This window comes from Zea mays, chromosome 2 (assembly GCF_902167145.1).
Source record: "Zea mays cultivar B73 chromosome 2, Zm-B73-REFERENCE-NAM-5.0, whole genome shotgun sequence".
Taxonomy (NCBI): Eukaryota; Viridiplantae; Streptophyta; class Magnoliopsida; order Poales; family Poaceae; genus Zea; species Zea mays.
In genome coordinates this window covers 175,015,764-175,038,667 of record NC_050097.1, presented here as the reverse complement: position 1 = coordinate 175,038,667, position 22,904 = coordinate 175,015,764, and the positions used below count along the sequence as shown (strand labels likewise).

The 22,904-nt window shown below is 42.9% G+C and overlaps 2 protein-coding genes across 2 annotated transcripts; both read right to left on the bottom strand.

The window, feature by feature from the left end:
• Positions 1-1,704: 1,704 nt before the first annotated feature.
• On the bottom strand, positions 1,705-3,431 carry LOC103164609 (uncharacterized). Its single transcript, NM_001291853.2, has 4 exons — positions 3,026-3,431; positions 2,637-2,826; positions 2,354-2,560; positions 1,705-2,250 (listed from the first exon to the last, which is right to left on the bottom strand). The coding sequence occupies exons 1-4, from the start codon at positions 3,304-3,306 to the stop codon at positions 1,981-1,983; spliced, it is 948 nt and encodes a 315-aa protein (NP_001278782.2). The 5' UTR covers positions 3,307-3,431; the 3' UTR covers positions 1,705-1,980.
• A 14,160-nt stretch (positions 3,432-17,591) lies between these two features.
• LOC103649097 (horcolin) lies at positions 17,592-22,541 on the bottom strand. Its single transcript, XM_008673440.2, has 3 exons — positions 22,514-22,541; positions 22,012-22,175; positions 17,592-17,945 (listed from the first exon to the last, which is right to left on the bottom strand). The coding sequence occupies exons 1-3, from the start codon at positions 22,539-22,541 to the stop codon at positions 17,592-17,594; spliced, it is 546 nt and encodes a 181-aa protein (XP_008671662.1).
• Positions 22,542-22,904: the final 363 nt, after the last annotated feature.

The window sequence follows — 22,904 nt, the reverse complement described above, 5'->3', positions numbered from 1 at the left end:
CATACAAATCGAGAAAGTGTATCTATCAGTTTGATGTGTAAACCAGAAGTTGCTCGCCGATTTATCAGGGACACACAAACATGACGCAAGATGCAGCAGAGTTGCAGGGTTTTAGTTCAACATTTTCAATAACGCGTCGAATTCCTGAGATGACGATACACGATTTATTACAAGAAATGGGTGCAGCCAAACTATAAAAAATCAGCAAATCTTCTTATTGCACTGCTACTGACTCAAAGCTAACTTGGGAACTCTGGAAAAATAAACACGATGTTGCAAAGTAGTGTACTTCTAAGATTTATGCCACCGACATAAATAATGTATTGTTCCTCCCGAATGAACAGGATAAAAGTTAACTTCCAAAAAGCAGATTAAAGTACACAGAAACATTATCGCTAAGCTTGTCAACAACATTAGCAGTATAATAATATTTGTAGTCTATAAGCTCAAAGTGTCTCCCATACTAACAAAGGCATGTTTCCTGTTCTTGAAAAGCAAAGATATTTATTCGAATTCATCAACCAATCAGCACTGTAACTATTAACTGCGGATTTGCTTTGTCCATGTAAAACCTCCAAAATCTGGGTACCTTTTCATTGATACCAAGAGTGCTATTATACACAGTGTGAAGCCTTGGAGTGTGAAGCCTTGGAGCTCAAATAGCAGAAATCACATCTAAATAACACCTTTGGTCAACTGGTTAGTGACAAAGAATAAATTATGAATATAGTTGAAAGAACAATAAGATGGAGATCGAGGAAAAAGGCTAAGGCCTCAACATGAAGGGGAGAATTAGCCTGAACCTGTAATGTTCAAGGAATCAAGGGGATTCGAAACCACGGTATGCTCTGTAAATGCCTAGACCAGTCTCCTAGCATTGATGTATGAGGCATCACCGCATCAGACCTGCAACAACAGCTAGAATGTGAACCACATCGCTCATAATGATTATTGAATCAAGGATTCTGTAATTTGTTACCAGATATTTGTTGTTCAACAACGCAAGCTTTGCATCGATCCTTTCAAGGTGCTACAGTCCGCTGCTACCTGGTACTGGTAGCCCCTAAGCCGTGGGATTGTGGGAAGCCAAAACCAGAAGGGAGCTGACCTCTTGCCGCACCACCAGCAGGCTGGCGACGTGGAGCCGCAGCCAGCGGGTGTAGCAGGGAGAAGGAGGTAATGAGACACACACCCCAGGCCATGCCCTGGCGGTCATGGGTCTGGCTCCGCCCCTGCGGGAGGCCAAGATGCTCCGAGTGGTGGATGCGTTTTCGAGCCAACAGGTCGGGTCAGGCGGAGGAGGGCTGAGGCATCACGACGTCGGCGTGGAGGCAGAGGAGGGGGCGATGGTGCGAGTGCGATCCCAGGCGGAGGAGGGACGCGTTTACGCACGGCCGCAACATTTGAGGAGGGCATGTATGGGGCTCCTGGTGGTGGCGCACGATGGCGATTGAGGGGGCGGGATGATGCCTAGAAGCATTGCGCCGATTCGTGTCAGGGCAGAGTTCGCATGCCGTTGGAATGCAATCGGACGGTTGAAGTGGATACATTATGGTGACGCCGGCTATGCCTTCCAGATCGTATCGGACGCTCCAAATCCTTTCTGCTGACGTGGTCGAACAGGAGGCAAGAATTGCTCCCGCGGTTAATATATAAAAATAGAAATTAAAGGGATAACAGAGTTGAATAATAATACCAGGAGCATGAGTGAAAAAACCCTGACCTCTTCTACTCGAGGTCTTTATTATTCCGTCGAAATCCATGACAAAGGCAAACACACATCACTGACCAGAGTTTACCAAGCAATTAACGTACCGAAGTACATGAGCAAACACACCACAACACAACACTCAGGTACGAAATAAAGCAACTGGAAGCCGCACGCACGCACGCATTTCAAGCAGCAGGTGGTGATGGACTCTGTGTGGAGTAGAGCAGCATGCATGCAGCTGCTTGATTCACATCAGAAACAAAGCTTTTTTAGAGGGGGCGCACGTAGACGCCAATGGCGTCCAGGTAGTCCCCGGCCCCGCCAACGCGGGCGAAGAAGCCCACGATGGCGCCACTCCCCGGCTGCACGGGGACGGTGAAGGAGGTGTCGTCGCCGTCCCCGTACGCTCCGAAAGGCCCGTAGGTCTTGTCAAGGTTCGTGACGAACTTAATGGAGGTTATCACGGTGCGGTCGTCGTCGTCGATGGTGCCGTATGTTCCGGACACTTGTGTGACCACCTCAGACTCGGCGAGCTGGACCTGCAAAGAGCATGAATATATATAATACTCCATATATAGCAGTTAGCTAGCTAGAGCTAGCATAGCAGTGGCATCAGTCAATTAATAAGCTGCTGCATGCTACCTGATCAGGCTGTCCACCGGAACCACCCCAGGGACCAGCAGAGCGCTTGTGGCCGGCAGAGTCGACGTAGGAGAATGAGATGGAGTTGACGGCCACGCCGCTGCTGACGGTGATGCTCTCCAGACGCATGGGCGTCTCCGTCTCTGTCAGCTCCATTGGAGACCCTCCGCTTCCGCCCCATGGCCCAACCTTTGTCACAGCACCGCCCTGCATGCATGCATGCGTCCATTAATTATTATGTTAATTAGAAGCAAATAAAGCTAGCCTTGATGTGAACATTCACCCTTTTCCCTTTGAGCAGCGGGCAGAAAGCATGGACACTAAGCTCTATGACGTTCCCGTCGCTTCTCTGCTCGTGTAACTTCTTGGAGATGATGCCGTTCGCCATAGCAAACTGGCCGGTGCCCCCAACAACAGCCCACTCGCCAGTTTCAACCGTTATGCCCCTCACTTCAAGCGTGGACCCACTGAACCTGCACCCACATTGTAATTTGTATATATATATATATATATATATATATATATATATATATATATATATATATATATATATATATATATATATATATATATATATATATATATGTATGCAGCAGTTAGCTCAAAACACAGAATTTTAGCTGCTGGTCGTAGCTAGCTAGGTGATCAAAATGGATTTGTCCACATATATACCTTTCATCCTCGAACACCAGGGTGAATGAGTTGACCCAGTTTCCGGCTAGGATGTGCAAGCCCTGCGCACGGCCGACGAGCTTGGCGCCTGGCCCTGGCCCGTCATACACTGCCCAGTTGTTAACCACGGTGGCACCGATGCCGATCTTGGCCTTGCTCTCTAGGATCGCAGCTTGGTTGGCCTTGGGACCCAGGGGCGTGTGGTACATGTACAGGCCCTGGAAGTTGAGTTCATTGCACTCGGTGAACGCGGCGCCAGGAGTGACTTGGAGCTTGGCCATGGTTTCTCGATCTCTCGTCTAGTAGGAAGGAGCGACGCTAAGTTTGCTGCTACTACTGGCCGCCAAGCGCCAACGTTGCGTTGCACTCGAGATCTTCAGCTAGGAGTGTTCTTGTGCTGTGTCCCAAGATGGGAGGGCGAGCTACTCTATTTATAGAACGCCAGCAGGGCGGGCGGGCTGCACTCCACATCAATCTACGCCGATAGAAGTTATCTGAAGATGCTGTTTAACTTCCTTTTGCCGCTACTAGCTAGAGTGATGCAAACCCTAGACCCTTTGCCGAATGTCTTTCTATGCCAAGTGTTTTACCCTCGGTAAATTAGGTGTGTGCTGAGAGTCTTATTTCACTAAAAGTGACACTTGGCAAATCATGCTTTGCTGAGTGCCCGATAAATTGCACTCGGCAAAGAGTCGGATTCCGGTAGTGACCACCAATAAATATTTTCATCGAGATATATCTATAGTTCAAATGTCTATCCACAAATATCCATTCATACATCTTATAATTTTTTTTATCAAACATCACACATAAATATCTATAATACAAGTCAAATTACCAATCGTATATATTACATAAAATTGAATGTTTAATAGCTACAACTCGGATGATTAGAGTTTTGGCCGCTACCTATAGAAGCGTCACCAAAGATTAAATTTGTAAATGTGGTTATAGTATCCCCCATCCTGATTACATAGACTAAAATGTGCGATTAGCAAAAATTAGATATTGATATGAAAAAACCGAGAACTTACAAATATACAAGCACTATACACACCTAACTCTCCGAGCGCTGAAATCTGCGCATGTGGAGTTTGGTAACTCTGAGGCCCTTATGCCATCGAGTGTTTGCACCAAATGGTTGGTTTGCATATAGAAGAGAGAATTTTTTTAGAGCAGTCTATAAACAATAGATATAGAGAAGAGATATAAAAGATATTGCCGAGACAAGCCTAGGCTACTCAATTCTACGAAGAACACAGGAGAAATGCGCACTATTAAAAAAAAAGCTCAATACCTGCGGTATGGTATAATTTTTACAAATGGTTTTGGTTATCAAACGTTAGTGAAATAAAGTGGCCCGTCTGACCCAATAAACCACCAGTAGAAATCGTGAATTTTTACCGGTGATTTTCTTTAAAACCCGCTAGTAGAAATAATTTGAAATCGATTTTTTGAGTTTTTTTAAATAACGTAATTTTGAAACTTTGTAGTTTTCAACCTTTTCATTTGGAATCATTTGGGCTATCAAAATTGCATGTGGATTTGATAAATTTTAAAATACAAATTTTGCAAACAGTCTCAGATAAAAAAAGTACCAAAATAAAACTTGTAGAACTTGTAGTTGCCAAGTTTTTTGTTTGAATTCGTTTACAGCCGCAAACAACCAATTTATACTCGATTTGTTCTAATATGTGGGCAAAAAAGACACAAGCTAAGTGATGGGTGGAGTGATAAATGTTTTATTACGTCGACAGCCAGTGGAAATCGATTTTCACTAGCGGTTGTTTTTAACTGATACTAGTAGAAAACAGCTCTACGCCTGCACTAGGATCCAATTTTTACATGCGGTTTCGGTTATCGAACGTCAGTAAAATAAAATTGGCCGTTCCGACCTAAGAAACGTATGTGAAAACACCTTTCTCAGTAGAAATCGTTCGTCTCTACAGGCGGTTTTCTTGCTATTTTTACAGGTGGATTTCTTAAGAAACTGCCTTGCTACAAGCCATTTTCTTAAGAAACCGCCACTATAAATCATTTTTATCTCGATTTTTTTTAGATTTTCAAATGACTTCGTATGGGAAAACCATCAAAATTAAAATTGTAGATCTCTAAAAGTTATGAAACTTTATAGTTGGCAACATTTTTATTCGAAATAATCTCGGCTCTCAAAAATTAGATTTTGCAAATGACCTTGGATGGGAATAGTACCAAAATAAATGTTGTAGAACTTCAAAAGTTATGAAACTTTGTAGTTGACAATATTTTCGTTTGAATTCATTTAAAACCTCAAAAAGTCAATTTTTGTATTTGGATTGTTGTAATATGTGGACAACAAAACTACAATATATAAATGATTTAAGTGATAGATGGAGTGGTAGAGGAGCAACACATGAGGGTGAGGTTTAGGTTGGAGGTTTGATTCCCACATGCAAATTTTACGCGAAAAATGTCGTGTCTAGGTGAGAGGCTCTCCCCTAATTAAAATGTTGTTTTCCTATTTTTAAAACCCTGTTTATGTTTTCTGAAAAATATTAGTACTGTCGGTTTTATTAACTCAACCGCTAGTGGAAATCAATTTTCACTGTGGTTGTCCTAACTTAACTATCAGTGGAAATCGATTTCCATTAGCGGTTCTCATTTACCCGCATGTAAAAAAAATTTCTACTAGCCCCTAGCAACGACGGTTCTAAAAAACACCAGTAAAAATATGTTTGCAACTGCATGTACAGAGCTTCTTTGTACTAGTGTGAACCGCTAGTAAAAACCGATTTCCACTAGTGGTTCTCAGTTACCCGTCTGTGAAAAAATTATTTCTACTGCCCCCTAACACACTACCGGGACTAAGTACTTTGCCGAGTACCGCACTCGGCAAATCCTCGATAACACTCGGCAAAGAGGACTCGCTAAACTGTATATAGGCAATAACCTCTTTGTCGAGTACTTTATGTGGGACATTCGGCAAAGAATAGCCGCCGTGACGACACCAAATGACGTTGAGAGAGCCTTTATCGAGTGCCTGCTGGCCTGGCTCTTGCCAAAGAGAGTTCTAGTAGGCCCGACGCCAGCCTATGTGACGAGCGTCGATGTTCAGTAAAGACGCACTTCGTCGAGTGTTTTCGTAACACTCGATAAAGAATGCTTTATCGATTGTTCGATAAATTACCCTCGATAAAGCCATAAGTACTCACAGAAGAGCCGGATTTTGATAGTGACATTAGCGGTTCAAAGAAATCTACATAGCTTCATTGTACTAGTGGCGGATTCAATGAAGATGTAGTGCTACTTGAGGAAAACGACACACAAATTAGGATGCATGCGGACACTCGCCGCGAGTTCGTCACGTCATCAATATCCTACAAGAAGAAAAGATGCGTGCCCACATAAGATCGGAAAATATAAAAATAATTTAAACGGTAGTCAACTGTTTGTTGAGATAGCGTGCATGGTTACTTTAACCATGATAGTAAGCATATTAGACAGTGGTAAAGCTTAATATAGGCACGTGAGTGTGATAATGAGGAATAATCAAAGCTTTCATTTGCACCACTCATCATACACCAAAAGAGGAAACATAAAATAACAATGACAACCATATGGAGAAGATCTGTGTCAGAGAACATGGTATTGTAGTGCCAATCGGTAAAGAGTTGTGTCGGCAATGCATGCATAGGAATCTTCAACAGGTAACAGTAACACATAGGAAGGAGAGTTTCGCGGAGGGAGGCAACGACCCCTTCGCCTTCGCCGCATGGAGAAGCTTCCGGAGACCGAATTTTTTTATTTTAGCCCTTAAACAAAAGTAAAATCACGTTTAGACCTAAAAAAATTTTAAACTCAGTTTTGGACCCTTAGCTCGGCGCCGGCGCCATAGGCCATGGCACCGAGCTAACACAGCTCGGCGCCACAGCCTATGGCGCCGAGCTATGACGTGGCAGCAACGGCTAGTTGCGTCCAGGGCTGACCTGGCGCTGACGTGGTGCCGTAGCTCGGCGCCATAGCCTATGGCGCCGAGCTGTGACGAGGCACCAACGGCTAGTTGCGGCCCGGCCTCGTAGCTCGGCGCCACAGATCTTGGCGCCGAACTACAAATTCCTATAAAAACGCCCGCGCGGCTGGCCGAGAGCAGCTCATTTCATCCCATTTCCAAACTTCGTCAAAATTTGCTGGATTCAAAGATTTGAGTTGGTTCACTTCGTAGACCAAGGTATGATTTCCAACTGATTCGTTTTGGATATTGGGTTGTTAGTTTAATAATTTGTATACACCTATTATATTATCATTTCGATTATTAGTTTGTGTAAACTTATTATAAAGCATAATAGGTACAAGTGATAATTATAATCGTTTATTAGATGAAAGACATGTACCGAGAGGCGTTGTGGCAGAAGAGAGGTCGTCCTCGGGAGTTATATCCGGACGTATCTAGCAAGGATGCTCCTGTTCCTCCTGAACTCCCCGTGCCTAACTGTGACTGTGGCAGACTGGCTTGGGTACATCAATCACAACATCCAGACACGGCTGCTCGCTGCTACTACCTTTGTGGCACTTTGGACGTACGTAGCTTATGACTTGTCACTTAATTTTTTTCGCATTCATTATTTTGTAGATATGTAATAGTGCATCTTTCCATTATTTTAGGGACATGAGAGGTGTTTCTTTTTCCAGTGGATCGATGGTCCTGATAAATTTGACCCTCGATATCTTCTTTTTGTTAATTGGTTGAGTGGAAAGACCAGTCATGAGCGTTTTAAGCGTTGGGTACCTCCTCCCCCGAATCCTCCACCAATGACGGATGCGGAGAAGGAGGTAGCAACAGAAAGACGGATGAACTCACCGCCTCGATGCGATTGTGGAGACCGTGCTGTCATCGACGAAGACTATGACAAGCAGTTCTGTTGTCCGAACATTGATTATGTGAGCCCATTGATACGCTAAATGTATGAACTAGTTTTTATTTACAAGAAATAACTAATTTTTTCTCCTGCAGCCATACGAGTGGCGTAAGTGTCGTTTCAGAGAGTGGTTGTATGGTCCTTTGTCCCATTGGCCAGAGCCAGAGGTAAAGGAAAAGAGATACATGGGGTGGGCGGCAGAAGAGGTCAAATTTGATCCAGTACTCTGCAAATGTGGTATTGAAGCTAAGTATGGATTAGTTCCTTCGGAGCTTGGTGTTGGATATTTTTGTGGACATATGGTCGATTACGATGAGGTTGGTATTTTTTTTGCACCAGATGTAATGTTATAGCGGTACTTACTATTTTTTTGTAGGAGACGAGGAAATGCAGTTGGGAGAGTTACGACGACAAAGGAGAGGTGATGCGCACAATAGAGTCCAAGAGAATAATGGGACAGAAGATGCGTTGTGGATCTCGGCTGGTCGATTCGTACATTAACGATCGCATACGCGACATGCGTAGGGAAGCAAAATCTGCCTTTTATGATAGCCCGAAGCGTGCAGAGTATAGGAGGTTGAAGGCGGCAGATGAGAAGAGAGCACAGGATGCAAGGGAATGGGAAGCGGCTCAAGCCGAGAAACAGATGTTGGATAATCTTGCTGATCGCCTCAAGGGAAGTAAGTGAGATAAATGATATTATAATTATGTTAGTACAATTTATTTATCCTGACTTTGCTAACTTAATTTTCTCATTATATTTGCAGAGATTGGAAGCGGCGTAAACTATTTGGCCGATGAGGCGCATGCGAGATATGTTCAGGATAAAATGGCAACGGTTGAGCTGATGGAGGAGGAGGACGACGACACATCTAGATTGAGTGAGCTTATCGCCCTCGCAGAGGCAGGATTACATGAAGAAGAGGAGGACGACACGTCAAGGTTGAGTGAGCTCATCGCACTAGCTGAGGCAGGATTACGTGCTCAAGAGGAAGAGGATGAGTTTATGTCTCAGGCCGCCGCAGAGGTAGAGGCAGCTTATTACAAGAAGAAGTCTGATGAGGCTGAGGCTGAGGATGAGCTATTCTCCCAAGCTGCAGATGAAGCAGAAGCCAATTATTACAAAAGAACTGGTGACAAGTGTGATGCAGGACAATGCAGCAAGTGGAATGAGGTTGTTGTTGAGGATTGCGCGACGGATGACTCCGAAGATGAGTTACTCATAGATTGTGATTCTGACTGAAGAATTGTAGCCTATTATGTAGTATTTACGTATCAAAAATAATTTAGAACTCTAAAGATGCGTTACTTATTGCTTATTATGTTTTTTACAGTTCACAAAAAAATTTTGCAAGAGTTCCCCTTGTTTTATTAACAACCACAGTTCAAATAATCACATATTATAAGACATATAAGCATTTCAACATATAATACATCACAAAATAACATCGAATATAAAAACATCCACAGAACATAGTTCTTCATACAATGTCCACAAACAAAGTCCAAAATACAAGTTCCACAACACATAGTCCAAAACACATAACATAGTTCATATTACAACGTCTCCAGCATGAGTCCAAATCACACAGTTTTCAGGATAAGACCAACATCACAAAAGTATTCATTTCCTCCTAGACTTACCCTTGCCCTTGGCCCCAAGAGCGTCGGTGCCTGGAGTGTAAGGGTCTCGTGGACGCCTTCTACGTGGTGTCAGCTGTGATGGCTGAGTTGTAGGAGCATCCTGCAACTGAGACGGTCCAATCTCCACCTGACCTGTGACGCCAGCGCCAGCGCCAGCGTCGTCGTCGTCATCGTCATCGTCATCGTCCTCGTCGTCCTGGGCCACGTTCTCAAACGTGTCCCGCGTCGATCGCGACGAGCTGAGTCCTGCTGTAGATGGTCCAACTGCACAAATGGGAGGCTGAACGTCCTGCTGCATACGAGGCACAGGCAGCTGCACGTCAACGCCCGCTAGAGACCGGCATCCACACCGAGCCGCTGCACGACGAAGACGACGTGATACCCTCTGTAATCGAAATATTAGTTAAAGACATATGTTACAACATACAAATAAACAAGTTTTCTGTTAGACATTGATACTCACTGATAGTAACGATAGCGTAGTAGTATCTGAAGTTCTCTGTGAGATACGCTCGAGTTCAACAACAGATACGAGCATAGCGTTTCCCTATCACAAGTTAAGCCATTAGGATGCTCAAAACTAGACATAAAACATTGAATTCAAATCTCTAATTTTAGTAAAGAAGTAGTTACCACTCTATCAAGGATTATCGATATGTGGAGATCCTGCATCGGGTCGGAGCAAGAAAAACCACATTAAAAAGTCTAATCAAACGAAATAACGATGGATACGAACAATGTGTCGAAGACACTTACTAGGATGATCGTGAACTGGATCCTGGGTCAATGGGATCTCTTGGGGGGTACCACCGCATTAGAAGCCCCACAAACGCCAGGAATAGGACGAGAAATCCCATACTCGTGCGGACCCGATTGAGCATCGGGCACAACAACGACTTCTTCATGAAGCTCTACCAAAGGAGCTTCAATACGAGATGCATTTGGCATTTGTGGAGATAACCCGACTGGACCTTCGCAATGACTAACAGGTAACTTTTGAACAACCACATCCAAACATGGTGGAACCATCGTCTTCACAATTCTTAAATATATCACCCAATCATCTTCTGAGGTAATGGAGATCAACCATCGGACAACTGTTCCATATGTAATATGGGACAACAAACCCTGAATTGATATTCTAGGGTCGTTTATGTCGCATCTAATCTCCTCACAAGCTCGAGCCAAAAGCTGGTCAAAAGATGGTCTTTCAACAAACAACATGGTCACGATCTTCATACCATCAAAAGTAACACTCCCATAAGCATCTATCTCCACCCTTCCTCCATGGTATAGTGTTACTAAGCTGTCCATCTATTGCAAAAATGGATTACTAACTCAATAATGGCTATATAACTTAAGCCTACTAACTTACTAAGTAATAAATATATATTAACTAATAACTATACAGTAAATATTAAATGAACACATCAAACGAAATTACATAATCTATAAATAATGTACGAAAACTATGTATACCTGAGAACGCGTACGAGTCCAGCTAACGGTGGAGAAGGTTAAGTCGGACGAACACCTACGTACAAAAAAACCAATTGTCAGTAAAAAATTTGGCAGCACCTCCCCTGTAAAGTGATGTTTATAGAACCTGCGAATAAACGACAACACGATGGTTGCCAACACAGAAAACAAGTAATATCAATACGCTAAACAAAATGGTAACTATATAATCACTAAGAATTTACTAAACACTAACAATATACTACGCAACAAACTAGCTAACTATTTTAATAAACACTAACAACAAAATATCTAACTATTTACTAAACAATAAATAAGTGGATACCTAACTAATTACTACTAGTTTACAAACTAAGAAATTAAAAAAAACACTGGTCGGCAGTGGGGGAGGGAGCTACCGGGGCCGGAGCGGGCGGTGGCCGATCGTTGGCCGGACTCCGGGCGGCGGGGACTGGTCGGCAGTGCACTGCGGGCGAGCTCGGGGCGGCAGTGGCCTGCGTGGGGCGGGCGGCTACGGGCGGAGCTCGGGGCGAGCTCGGGGCGGGCGGGCGGCGGAGCTCGGGCGGAGCTCGGGCGGAGCTCGCGGCGGCGAGCCCGAACTGGGCAGGGGCGGGCGGGCGGCGGCGAGCCGGAGCTCGGGCGGAGGCGGGCGGGCGGCGATCCGGAGCCGGAGCTAGGGCGGGCGGCGGCGGCGATTTCGTAGACGGCGGCGGCGTGGTTTGGAATGAGACGAGAAGAGAAGAAACACGCAGAGAGAAGGCAGTTTGCGGGTTTTTCCTAGCTCGGCGCCAAGATCTGTGGCGCCGAGCTAGGTGCCACGCGGGACTGCCACGTCACGAAGCTCGGCGCCATAGGCTATAGCGCCTACGTTTGGACCCCCAGAAATTTTATTTGCACGTTTGGACCCGAAGCTCGGCGCCATAGGCTATAGCGCCGAGCTGTGTTACCTCGGCGCCATAGCCTGTGGCGCCGAGCTTCGGGTCCAAACGTGCAAATAAAATTTCTGGGGATCCAAACGTAAATTTTTGACTCGGAAGGGGCTAAAAAACAAAAAATTCGGTTCCGGAGACAACATGATGCCAGCTGTTGTTGTTGGTTAACGCATAGGGACGAAGCTGGTAACGAAAATTAAGGTGGTGTACTACCAAAACAAAAGCAATAAATAAATATTTTATATTATATACAGTAAATATTAACCAATGTACTGATAATAAAATCGGTATCTTAGTATCTAGTTATCTACCATGGTGCCTGTGCACCAGGGTAGCCGGTAGCATAACCTGGTGTCGCCCCCTGGAGCCGGACGCCTAGGATGGAGCTGTTCAATAGTAAATAGCTTGTAGTTCTATAGGTGTATTTTAGAGGGTGTTCGGTTCCCGTGACTCAAATTTGGCTTGTGACGTGTCAAATATTTAAATACCAATTATGATTATTAAGTATAGTTAGTTTTATAATTGGACTATACTAGCAAAGTGTCTATATGTTGCTACGGTTTTTATTTATGTTTGTGTATAGAGGATAAAGCATAAGGACAAAAGACGTGCTTTGTTGGCTCAACAACCATGGTTCAAACCCCCATTTGCGCATAAGTTTAGCTTTTTTACCATTTAAATATGAGGGAGCATGACAACGGCGAAAACCGTGAAAACTAGTGCTTTATATATGGTACAATGCCCATGTGTTGCAGTTACACACATTCATATTTAATGGTATAGTATAACTCTTGTACATCATATGTTAGTTCTACCTTTGTTAGCTAGTTATTTTCTTTCCTACCTACTATATAGGAATAAGATTGTTGGCTCCGAATCGGTGCCAAACACTAGGGTTTGTTCCGCCAGGCGGTGCACTCTGAGGTGGCGCGGTCGGTACGTGACTTAGGACCGAACGGTCAGCGACCCTGCAGCAGGAGCTGGTCTTCTATGCGTTGAACGTAACCAGACGGTCCACCCGTGGCGACCGGACGATCTGCGTGCGAGAAGGGGCGGTGGCAATCGCCAACAACACCCGAATATCGCCTCTGGGGGGACCTGTCAGGGAGGAGAGATCCTAAGTTTTGTATTGGAGTCGACAAGCCACCTAAGACGCGTTTAGCCGATGTAGAGTCGAATAGAGATGAAGATGGAGATGAAAGAAGACTAAATCTAGGTTACGTTACTGCTATCCCTATGGTAAGAAAGTAAAGGAATAAAATATAGATTGATTGGTTCGATTGGTTATGCGTGCAATCGGTCGTACCCCTTTATATTTATATATAAGGGGAGATTTGTACCTGTTCCTAGACCTTCTCCAACAAACTCCACATTTTTAGATGGATAAACATGCGCAGGAAAAGAAGAGATCTCGTCTGATCTTATCTAACCGTGGACGGTCTGGGATAGCCCTGAGGTGCGGACCGTCCGGGCCATAATACTGAATCATCCGGCCTTCATAGGTGCCACATATGGTACTCAACAAGAATGTTTTATTTATTATTGTGAGTAATAGTGTGGTTACGCTCGTAGAATCAAAATCTTTAGGATCAAGTGAGAGGGGGTTTCTTGGATAACATGTAAGATGTAGACTTTTAAATCTTTGAAAATCAAACGTGACTCGTAGAGATAAGTTACTGTAGAAGTCACGACTATAGCTGAATTAAAGCCACCACAACCCGCAACAAACAAGCCATTTTATATTTTCAAACTAGATTCTCAAATTCTACCGTGAACCAAACACGATAGTTTATTGAGCCCTAGCTCAACAGTCAACACGTAACAAATGCGACTCCCGTGCACTCTTCCGCGCGTCCCTTGGTCCTGTACACTAGATGCGTGCCGTCGCCGCCTACGTGCTAGTTACACGGTCTATAGTAGACGTAAAATAGGGACGTAAATGTTTGATACTAGGTGACATTGATACCTATAAGTTCTATACTTTGACGATATAAGTTCTATACTGACGGTTGTAAACATATTTGTACTGGCAGTACTAGAGTTCAATAGAAATACTGACGGTTGTAAATCTATTTGAACTTCTAGGAGAAGGCGCCCGCTCATCTCCGTCAAAGTTGCAAGTCTCGACATTTTTCGCGCGTGGTCGGTGGGAATCGAATCCATAACCTCCCCTCGCGTATGGCCCCCTCTACCACTCTGCTTATCACTTACTTCGTGTATATATATATATATATTAGTATTAGTTTTATTGTCCATATATTATAACCAACTGAGTGTAAATTGATTTATTGAGGCTGTAAACAAATTCAAACGAGAAAGTTGTAAACTACAAAGTCAAAGTTTTATAACTTTTGAAGTTCTATAACTTTTGTTTTTACACTTTTCCCATCTGAGGTCGTTTGCAAAATTTAAATTTTAAATTTGACAAATTTAAACGCAATTTTTAAGAGTCGAAATGATTTTAAAAAGTTGTTAACTATAAATTTCATAACTTTTAGAGATCTACAACTTTTATGTTGGTGGTTTTTCATATGAGGTAATTTAAAAAACTCAAAAAATTCAGAATAAAAAAGATTTGTAGTGGCAGTTTTCTTAAGGCTAGTGACGGTTTTCTTAAGAAATCACCACTAAAAATAGCACTGACGTTTGATAACTGAAACCACCTGTAAAAATTAAATCCCACTGTAGAAATAGCTCTTTTTTACTAGTGCGAAGTAGGAAGATCTACCGGAGATAGCTTTAATATTACTCTTCCGTTCAAAAAAACAAACATAAACATATTTTTTACTAGACGATGCGTGCCGTTGCCGTAGTGTTAGTGTTACTCCAGTTCGTGTGAAAAATATAATTCAATTATTTTTTAGAAGTCAAGCAAATCTAAATATAACTGAATTTATACTAATATTTATTACGTCAAATAAGTATCATCAGATTATTTATATACTTATTATACCAAACCTATCTAAAAATATAAAATCCATATTATTTTCCATAAAATTGTTCACAATTAAAATAATTGACGTGTGGCAAACCTGTAATTACAGTCCAACCCATAATTACAGTCATGTTCGACTGAGGGAGTGCTTTTAATTCCCGTACAGCTTTGCAACATACGTTTGAGGATGAGGACGACACAGAACATATGCTTTTGTGAGCTTTTCTTTTTTTTTTCCTTTTTCCTTTTCCTTTTTCTTATCAATTTCTCCTTTTGCTTTTCTTTCATTGTTCTTTCTATTTTAGCAAGTTGGCAACAACAGTAAATATCGTGACCGGTCAGTGAGGTCCGATCACCTTATAGGTGAAAATGCGCAGAATTCAAGGAGCTCAACGGCACTCATTCAATGACCGGTGGACCAGTGTAACAGTTTTATGTTTTTGCCTTATAAAGCGTATTCTGAAATCCACGTTTTCAATAACGTGCTCAGGATATGTGTTTTTGACCTTCGGGACAGGCCCCTTCACACAAATGCATTCGCAGCCCATTATAGAAAACAAGTTGATCCCATGGTAGAGGCACGTCTTTACCGAAGGTCCTCAAACTGACAATTTCTAGCCATTTTGACTTTGTATCGGAATAACGAACTAGCCTTCGTTGCCATAGCTTTGTCTTGGAGAATGACGGGAGAAGCAATAGCTTCGTCGTAATGGCTCAGATAAAGCACCTCACCATGACTTTAGTATGTCTTGACAACACATATATGAAGGAGAGTGAAAGAGGTGTGCACAACACGTCTTGTGGAGAAAAATACCATATTTCCCTTAGTAGGTTGTGTATACCGTGTGTATAGAACTTAGGGGCATTAATGTAATCTCATACGAAGTTGTATGCTGTCGTCTCCCTATAAATAGGTGTACAATGCTCATGTAGAGGCACGTTTTCTCTTTTCACGTGATCTCCCCATGCTTAACGCGCTCCGCCTCGCCAAAGTCATCTAAATGGTTTTACCTTCATACCTCCATTGTGTGTCTCGAAGGTAATTCGTTGTGATAAGCTTGTGACCATGAGAAATGGAATATAAGATGGTGGATATAATTCACAATCTTCTTATTTGCATGGCATTTGCCCTTACTTAATATTCTCCCCATGCTTCACTCATCTCATGAGTGAAAAGGGGGAGAAGGTGTTGTCATTCTAATTGTGTTGCTTTGTTATGTATGCTCGCATGTGACCAATAATGATATTAACTTGTCTCCTTCCAAGGAAAATAAAAAATTTAGGGTTTGGGTTTTAAAAATAAAGTTTGAATTTGAGAAAACTAGGGTGTTACATTACCTTTCTTTTTGTTATGGATAGAATTGCTTAGCCTTGCTTAATTTTTGGTTAAAGTTTCATCTAAAATTTTAATTATTTTGTATTAGCAATTAGTATTATGTAACATGAAAATTTGTATATGGTTGATATGGATTGGATTGGATCCGGGGTTACTGGTAGTCTTGAACTATGTTTGGGTGTACTAGTAGTTTGGAAACTACGTTCGAGCTTACTAGTAGTTTTTCTTGTGGTATTTATCACCTGAATCATGTGAATCTTAAGGACCAGTTCATGGAGCGATCTCCCATGAAAACCGTACAACCACGAACCAAGTATGGGTGTGGCCTGTCATAGTAAATGCAGGAGTCTAGTTATGGTATGCACCTAACGGTAGAATGAATATGACAGGGGTACACTACTCCGTCGATGAAGTGATGTGCAGAAGACAAGACAGAGTACTCCTAATTCCGTTTTGGCAAAAAGGGGGGCCTTCCAAGAAACGAGAACTTTCCTTTTGGTTGAAACCTCAGTGGGCGTGTACAACCTAGTTGAACCCATCGAAAAGCCTTGAAGTGATCTCCTGGTCTTACACCGAGGAAATGTGCAAGTGACTTGCAACCATATACTAGATGGAGATATTCACACTCCCAAGTATGGGAGAATGACATCACTTCTCCTGGGGAATATGTTGATGAAGCTAGCGTACGAGTGTATGTTGATGAAGTCCAGGCTTATGGTCTTCTCGGTCGATGCATGTGGAGGCCACTAGATCGATCCGCTGAACTTCTGATGTTTGATGTATCAATTCTAATCTTTTTTTAACCTATGTGTCCATATGTAATAAATAACGTCGTGTTATGCTGGATATGGATAATTGTTATCATTAATGAATTCGATGTATATCTGAGTAAGCTTTCTGGACACACATACATGGTGTGACAAACTAGCTAGGTTGGGGCATGGTGGTCTTTAGGCCGCTTGGTTCAGGGCCTAATCTGTTGCTTGATATCGTGCTAGAGTTACTCAAAGTTTTCGCCAAGTAATTTAGTTGTAATCACAACACAAGGTGAGCTCAGGGGGGTTGTTTGGCTCTGTAATCACCAATCACTATCCATATTTCTTTTTTATTCTTAAACTCTACTTCTGCTCAATGGAAAACATGCCTTGGCATGATCGTGAAAATCATATTAGACGACGGATTGAATGGAACAAAAACAGTACAGAAACATGCTATAGCTGACATGATATATAGAGTCGAATGCCATGATGAGTAGCAGCAGCAGCAGTAAACAACAAGCAGAAAAATCGGCTCAGGTCCTGTTTATTTTGGTCGAAATTTATTACAGAGGCAAACCGAGATGACTTCAGCTAGCAACCAACTGAAGTAAACGTAGGAAATCAAACGAGATCAGCACCATGAACCCGCGATCAAGCGACCTTCCCATCACAGGAGTAGTAGTAGTAGTAGGGATCGCACGCGCGTAAATGCCAATGGCGTCGAGATAGTCCCCAGCATGCCCGAAGAAGCCCACGATGCCACTGCCTGGCTGCATGGGGACTATGAATTGAGTATCCCTGTCGTCCCCATATGCTCCCCAAGGCCCATAGGTTTTCTTTAAGTTTGTCACGAATTTGATGGAGGTTATCACGGTGCGATCATCCACTTTGCCGATTGTCCCAGACAACTCTGTGACCACCTCAGACTTAGCGAGATGGATCTGCAGAGAGGGAAAAAAGTGGAAATTTTTTTAGCTACATTCTACTATATATGGGTTAGTTAGATAACATTATTACACTCTATATATATAGGGACGAGGTACCAGAAAGCCCCAGCCAGGTATAGCCACGTCCCGTACCAGCGTGCGTCCCATCGGGCACGGGTTCTTACTCGGACAGATTTTAGCGTAAAACATGAACCAAAACAGCGTAAATGATTACAAATTTAGCGTAAATCGTAGATCTGTTTCGAAACGGCGAATGCGGCCCAAAAATTACGGCGTAAAAATCTCGCGCGTCCCATCATGATCGGATTTCTGACTCGGACAGAATTTAGCGTAAAACATGAACCAAAACAGCGTAAATGATTACGAATTTTAGCGTAAATCATAGATCTGTATCGAAACGGCGAATGCGGCCCGAAAATTACGGCGTAAAAATCTCGCGCGTCCCATCGTGATCGGGTTCTGACTCGGACAGATTTTAGCGTAAAACATGAACCAAAACCGTGTAAATGATTACGAATTTTAGCGTAAATCGTATATCTATTTCGTAACGGCGAATGGGGCCCGAAAATAACGGCGTGAAAATCTCGCGTGTCGTACACGGGTTCTGACTCGGGTAGATTTCAGCGTAAAACATGAACCAAAATAGCATAAATCATCGATCTGTTTCGTAACGACGAATGGGGGCCTAAATTACTGCGTGAAAATCGCACGCGTACGATCATGCGCAAGTTCTGGCTCGGGTGGATCTAAGCATAAAACGTGAACTGAAATAGCGTAAATGAATACGAAATTTACGTAAATCATCGATCTGCTTTGTAACGGCGAATGTGGCACTTGCTTTTTAGTGGAAGCGTAAAACACAACAAGAAGTATCGTAAAAATTTTGTTTAAAAATTTATAAATCACTATGGTCATAGAAGGCATTTGTTTTTTTGCATAGTATACCAAAAAATGAAGTACATCATACACAACCACATCAAATTCTAGATATTAATTAATCCTTCCAGTTGAGAAACGTTTAGGAGTTCCTGAAGAGCTAAGCTAAATAGATTGACTCCATTCGAGTTAAAACTTCAAGCTCCTCACCAACAACCTGTCACAAGGAAAACACATATACAAGAAAAACACATACTTGAATTTTTTTATGAATTATTCCTTCCGAGAATGACATTTTAGCCTTTTTAAATACACAAACAAGAAATAAAAGCTCAATATTGGTGGCACTTACTGAATTAATCTCTGCAACCTGAAAAAATCGAGCAACCTTGAAGAATCCTTGAAGAACCTATGTGAGAACTGATCTCACGGCGGGACATAATAGGCTACCTGAAAAAAATCGAGGACATAAGCAACTTGATCTGCATATTATAGAAACCTGAAAAAATCGAGGCCATGCTAACAATTTTTAGCAAAAAATAGGAAGGTGCCCTGCCACTCAATATAGACTTGAAATGATAATGCATATATCTATAAATGAATATGAATGCTATTACTCCTATCTCTAGGATATCACTTGGATGTGTAATCTTAGGTACCAGATGTTTTAAAATATATCTTTAACTTCCTAAAATTATCAACTCCCACCGCAATGTTCAGCAATGGCCGGAACACCTGCAACTCCGAAGCAGATCAACCATAACATATATGAATAATCTACTCTCAAACATTATCTCAAACCATATCTAATGGAGAGCAGAAGCAATTGAAGGCTAGTCTCAGCCAAGTTTCCATAGAAATTTAGAGAGGAGAGAGAACATTTTAGGATATGGTGCACTCCGTAACTGTAACAAGTCTACAATGAGACCACTGCAGGGCAACTGATAAGCTTATTAGAAGTTCTTTTATTCACAATTCATTGTTCTATCTTATTGTTCATTAAGTAAGCCAAATGAAATATAAAGTAGACGAAAAATCATAAAAAGAAAACAATTATGTGACATGTCAAATGATAATCATCAACTATCGGTAGCAAAAATCATTTGGTCATCTTACATATATTGCACGAGGAAGTAGAATATGCAGCAGTAGAGGTGAATAACTAATTTTATGTATGAGGTACCAGGGATAAGTGAATAGCCTTAAAGAAACTTATTTGTTGCGGAATCCACAGATCCAACTGTTTGATATGTAGCCAGTGGAAGTAGCTTCCAATCCCCCACCAAAGCAACAAAATCCCAGCAGCAAAACCACGGAAGCCTCCTCGGCTATAAATCCCCATCCTCGTGCGAGGAACCGAAGATCTCTAGCTTACTCACTGGGGTCACATAACTTGACCTGTGGGCGTGGGCGGTGGGGGATCCGGAACTAGGCTACCGAGGGGCGCTGCCGCGTCGAGCCAACGCCGGAGAGCCCCCGAGGTGGCGAGCAGCAGAGCAGGAGATCCGGACACCGGTGGCCGATGCCTAGGCAGCTGGCCGAGTCTGTGAATCACCGAGTCTGGAGAGGGCGAGGGGCGAACACTAGGCTACCGGGGGGCGCTGCCGCGTCAAGCCAACGCCGGAGAGCCCCCGAGGTGGCGAGCAGTAGAGCAGGAGATCCAGACGCCGGTGGCCGGTGCCTAGGCAGCTGACCGAGTCTGCGAATCACCGAGTCTGGAGAGGGCGAGGGGCGAACAGATCTGGGCTAGGAGGCACCTCTGGAACGATGACAGGGAGGCGATCGCCATGGATCTCGTCTATGGGACGCTTGTCCGCCGCCCTCGCTCGTGTCGCGCAACCGCCGCCTCTGAAACCCTAGTCTCAACCATCGCGTGGAAGGCCAGGTAGAGCGGTTGATTTTATACAATGATACATGAGCGTAAACTTGTGTATAACTAAGCGTAAACATTATAGTGGGTGGATCGGATGGTCGTCTGGTCAACCGAACGGGTGGTCGGGGCTTCCTGTAGTTAAAAAGAGCCCAGGGCTCTAAATACATAAACTATATATACTTAAAGCACCAGTTTCAATGGTCGTACCGCATCATTTTTTACAAATAACCCCTCACAGTTATTTCAAATTAATCCGCTGCACGTCTATAGATGGCCAAACGGCGGTTCGGCACGGGCCAGACGCACGCGGACCACAACTATGGCCTAGACACATCATGCTGGCCTGCTGACTGTGTCGGACCAGTCTGTTAGCCCATTGGCCCATTTAATTAAATCAGCGAAAAATATTAAAAAAACAGTGCAGGAGGTGGGGTTCCAATCCATGCCCTAATGGAAGAAGGGCGAGAGACATTGAGTGAAGCTGCCTAACCAGTAGAACATCATGCTCAGATATTTTTAATATTGAATATAAGTTGTATATATGTATATACATTTTTTTGTAAAATAAAAAAAATATAATCGTGTCGGGCCAGGCCAGCACTACGGGCCGAGGCTACAGCCAAGCACAGCACAACGTTCTTGGCTCTTGCAAGCACTAGGTCGTTTCTGAAACCACATTGGCGCAATGGACTACATGGTATTTGAGATTGCTGAATTGGATGCAGCAACAATGATTTGTCACACTAACAGTAAAATAAAAGGTTATTTGTTGGTTTTAAACGTTAGTAATTGCTACGAAGTAGCATAATTTATATGGAGCGCATCCAGTTTTTATTGATGCATGACTTTAGCAATCACTCCATATTTTGATCTATCTTTTTATCAGTTTGACCATGTGACTTATTTTAGAAACTTGAGCTCACAAACTTTCTCTTATTTGGTCTCTGTATGGTGAAATTATACCATTTTATAATCTCTAATCGTTCAGTCAGTCGTTGTGAACTCTCTTTTAATCGCTCACTTCATTGGTCGTGTTATACCAAGATATATTGCATGGAGTAAACAATAACATCAGTTAGCCAAATCAAAAAAAATTATACAAAGAGCGGAGACAGTCAATAAAAAATATTAAGATCTTTTTGGTGGATAGTTTACGTGGGTATTATTATCAGCCGTCGCAACGCACGGACAACCGACTATATATATATATATATATATATATATATATATATATATATATATATATATATATATATATATATATATATATATATATATCATACAATTTAATGCATACATGCATTGACTTACAGTCTCAGGTTGTCCACCGGAACCACCCCAGCCCCAGCGACCAGTAGAATGCTTTTCGCCAGCATAGTCAACGTAGGAGAATGCAATCGAGTGCACGGCCACGCCGGTGCAAACGGTGATGCTTTCCAAATGCTTGGATGTTTCGGTGATGTCCATTGGAGACCCTGCGATTGCGAGTTGCGCCTATATGTGATGAGAAGCCCGCTGCAAGGTCCGCCAGCTTGACTGCGGATTCAGGGTGATAATTTCGTTTCAATTCCTACTGGTTTTGGTGCTGTGTTGTGTCAGTGTGGTTTTGGTCAATAATAATGTTGTCTTGTGTCAGGGTGATTACGATGTTAGACTCTATGGTGGATAGGATCGATTTCTAACTCCCTAGAATACCAATACATAACTGGAAAAGAAAACCTCAATGATGATTAGATCTATTTTACTGAGAGGAATAGAGAAACAAACCTTTGTTGTTGTTGTTGGACAATTGTCGCTGTTATCGTCTTCATACCGTTGCCCTGCAAAGAAGCAGCAGGCATCGGGATTCGAGCCGCTAACGGTTGTCACGCTTCCAGACACTCTGACGCTTAGGCGATGGGGGCCTCTGTGGGGATTAGGGTTTTGAGACGAGGTACTAGCGTTAGTGTTTCCTGCTACCCCTTAGTCCTATATTTATAGCGCCGTGTGCTCGAGGGCTCAAAACTAGATTGGCGTGGGCTCTCCCAATTAAGGACCCGATTAAAGAGACGATTAGTTAGATTAAATCCATTCCGGTCTCTATTAACCGACTGTAGAGGACACATCCAACATACAAAGCCAAACAACTCATGCGCTCACTCGGTTGTGCATACAAAAAATTACTTGGTGACGACGTTGAGTTACTAGCACGGCATCAAACAACA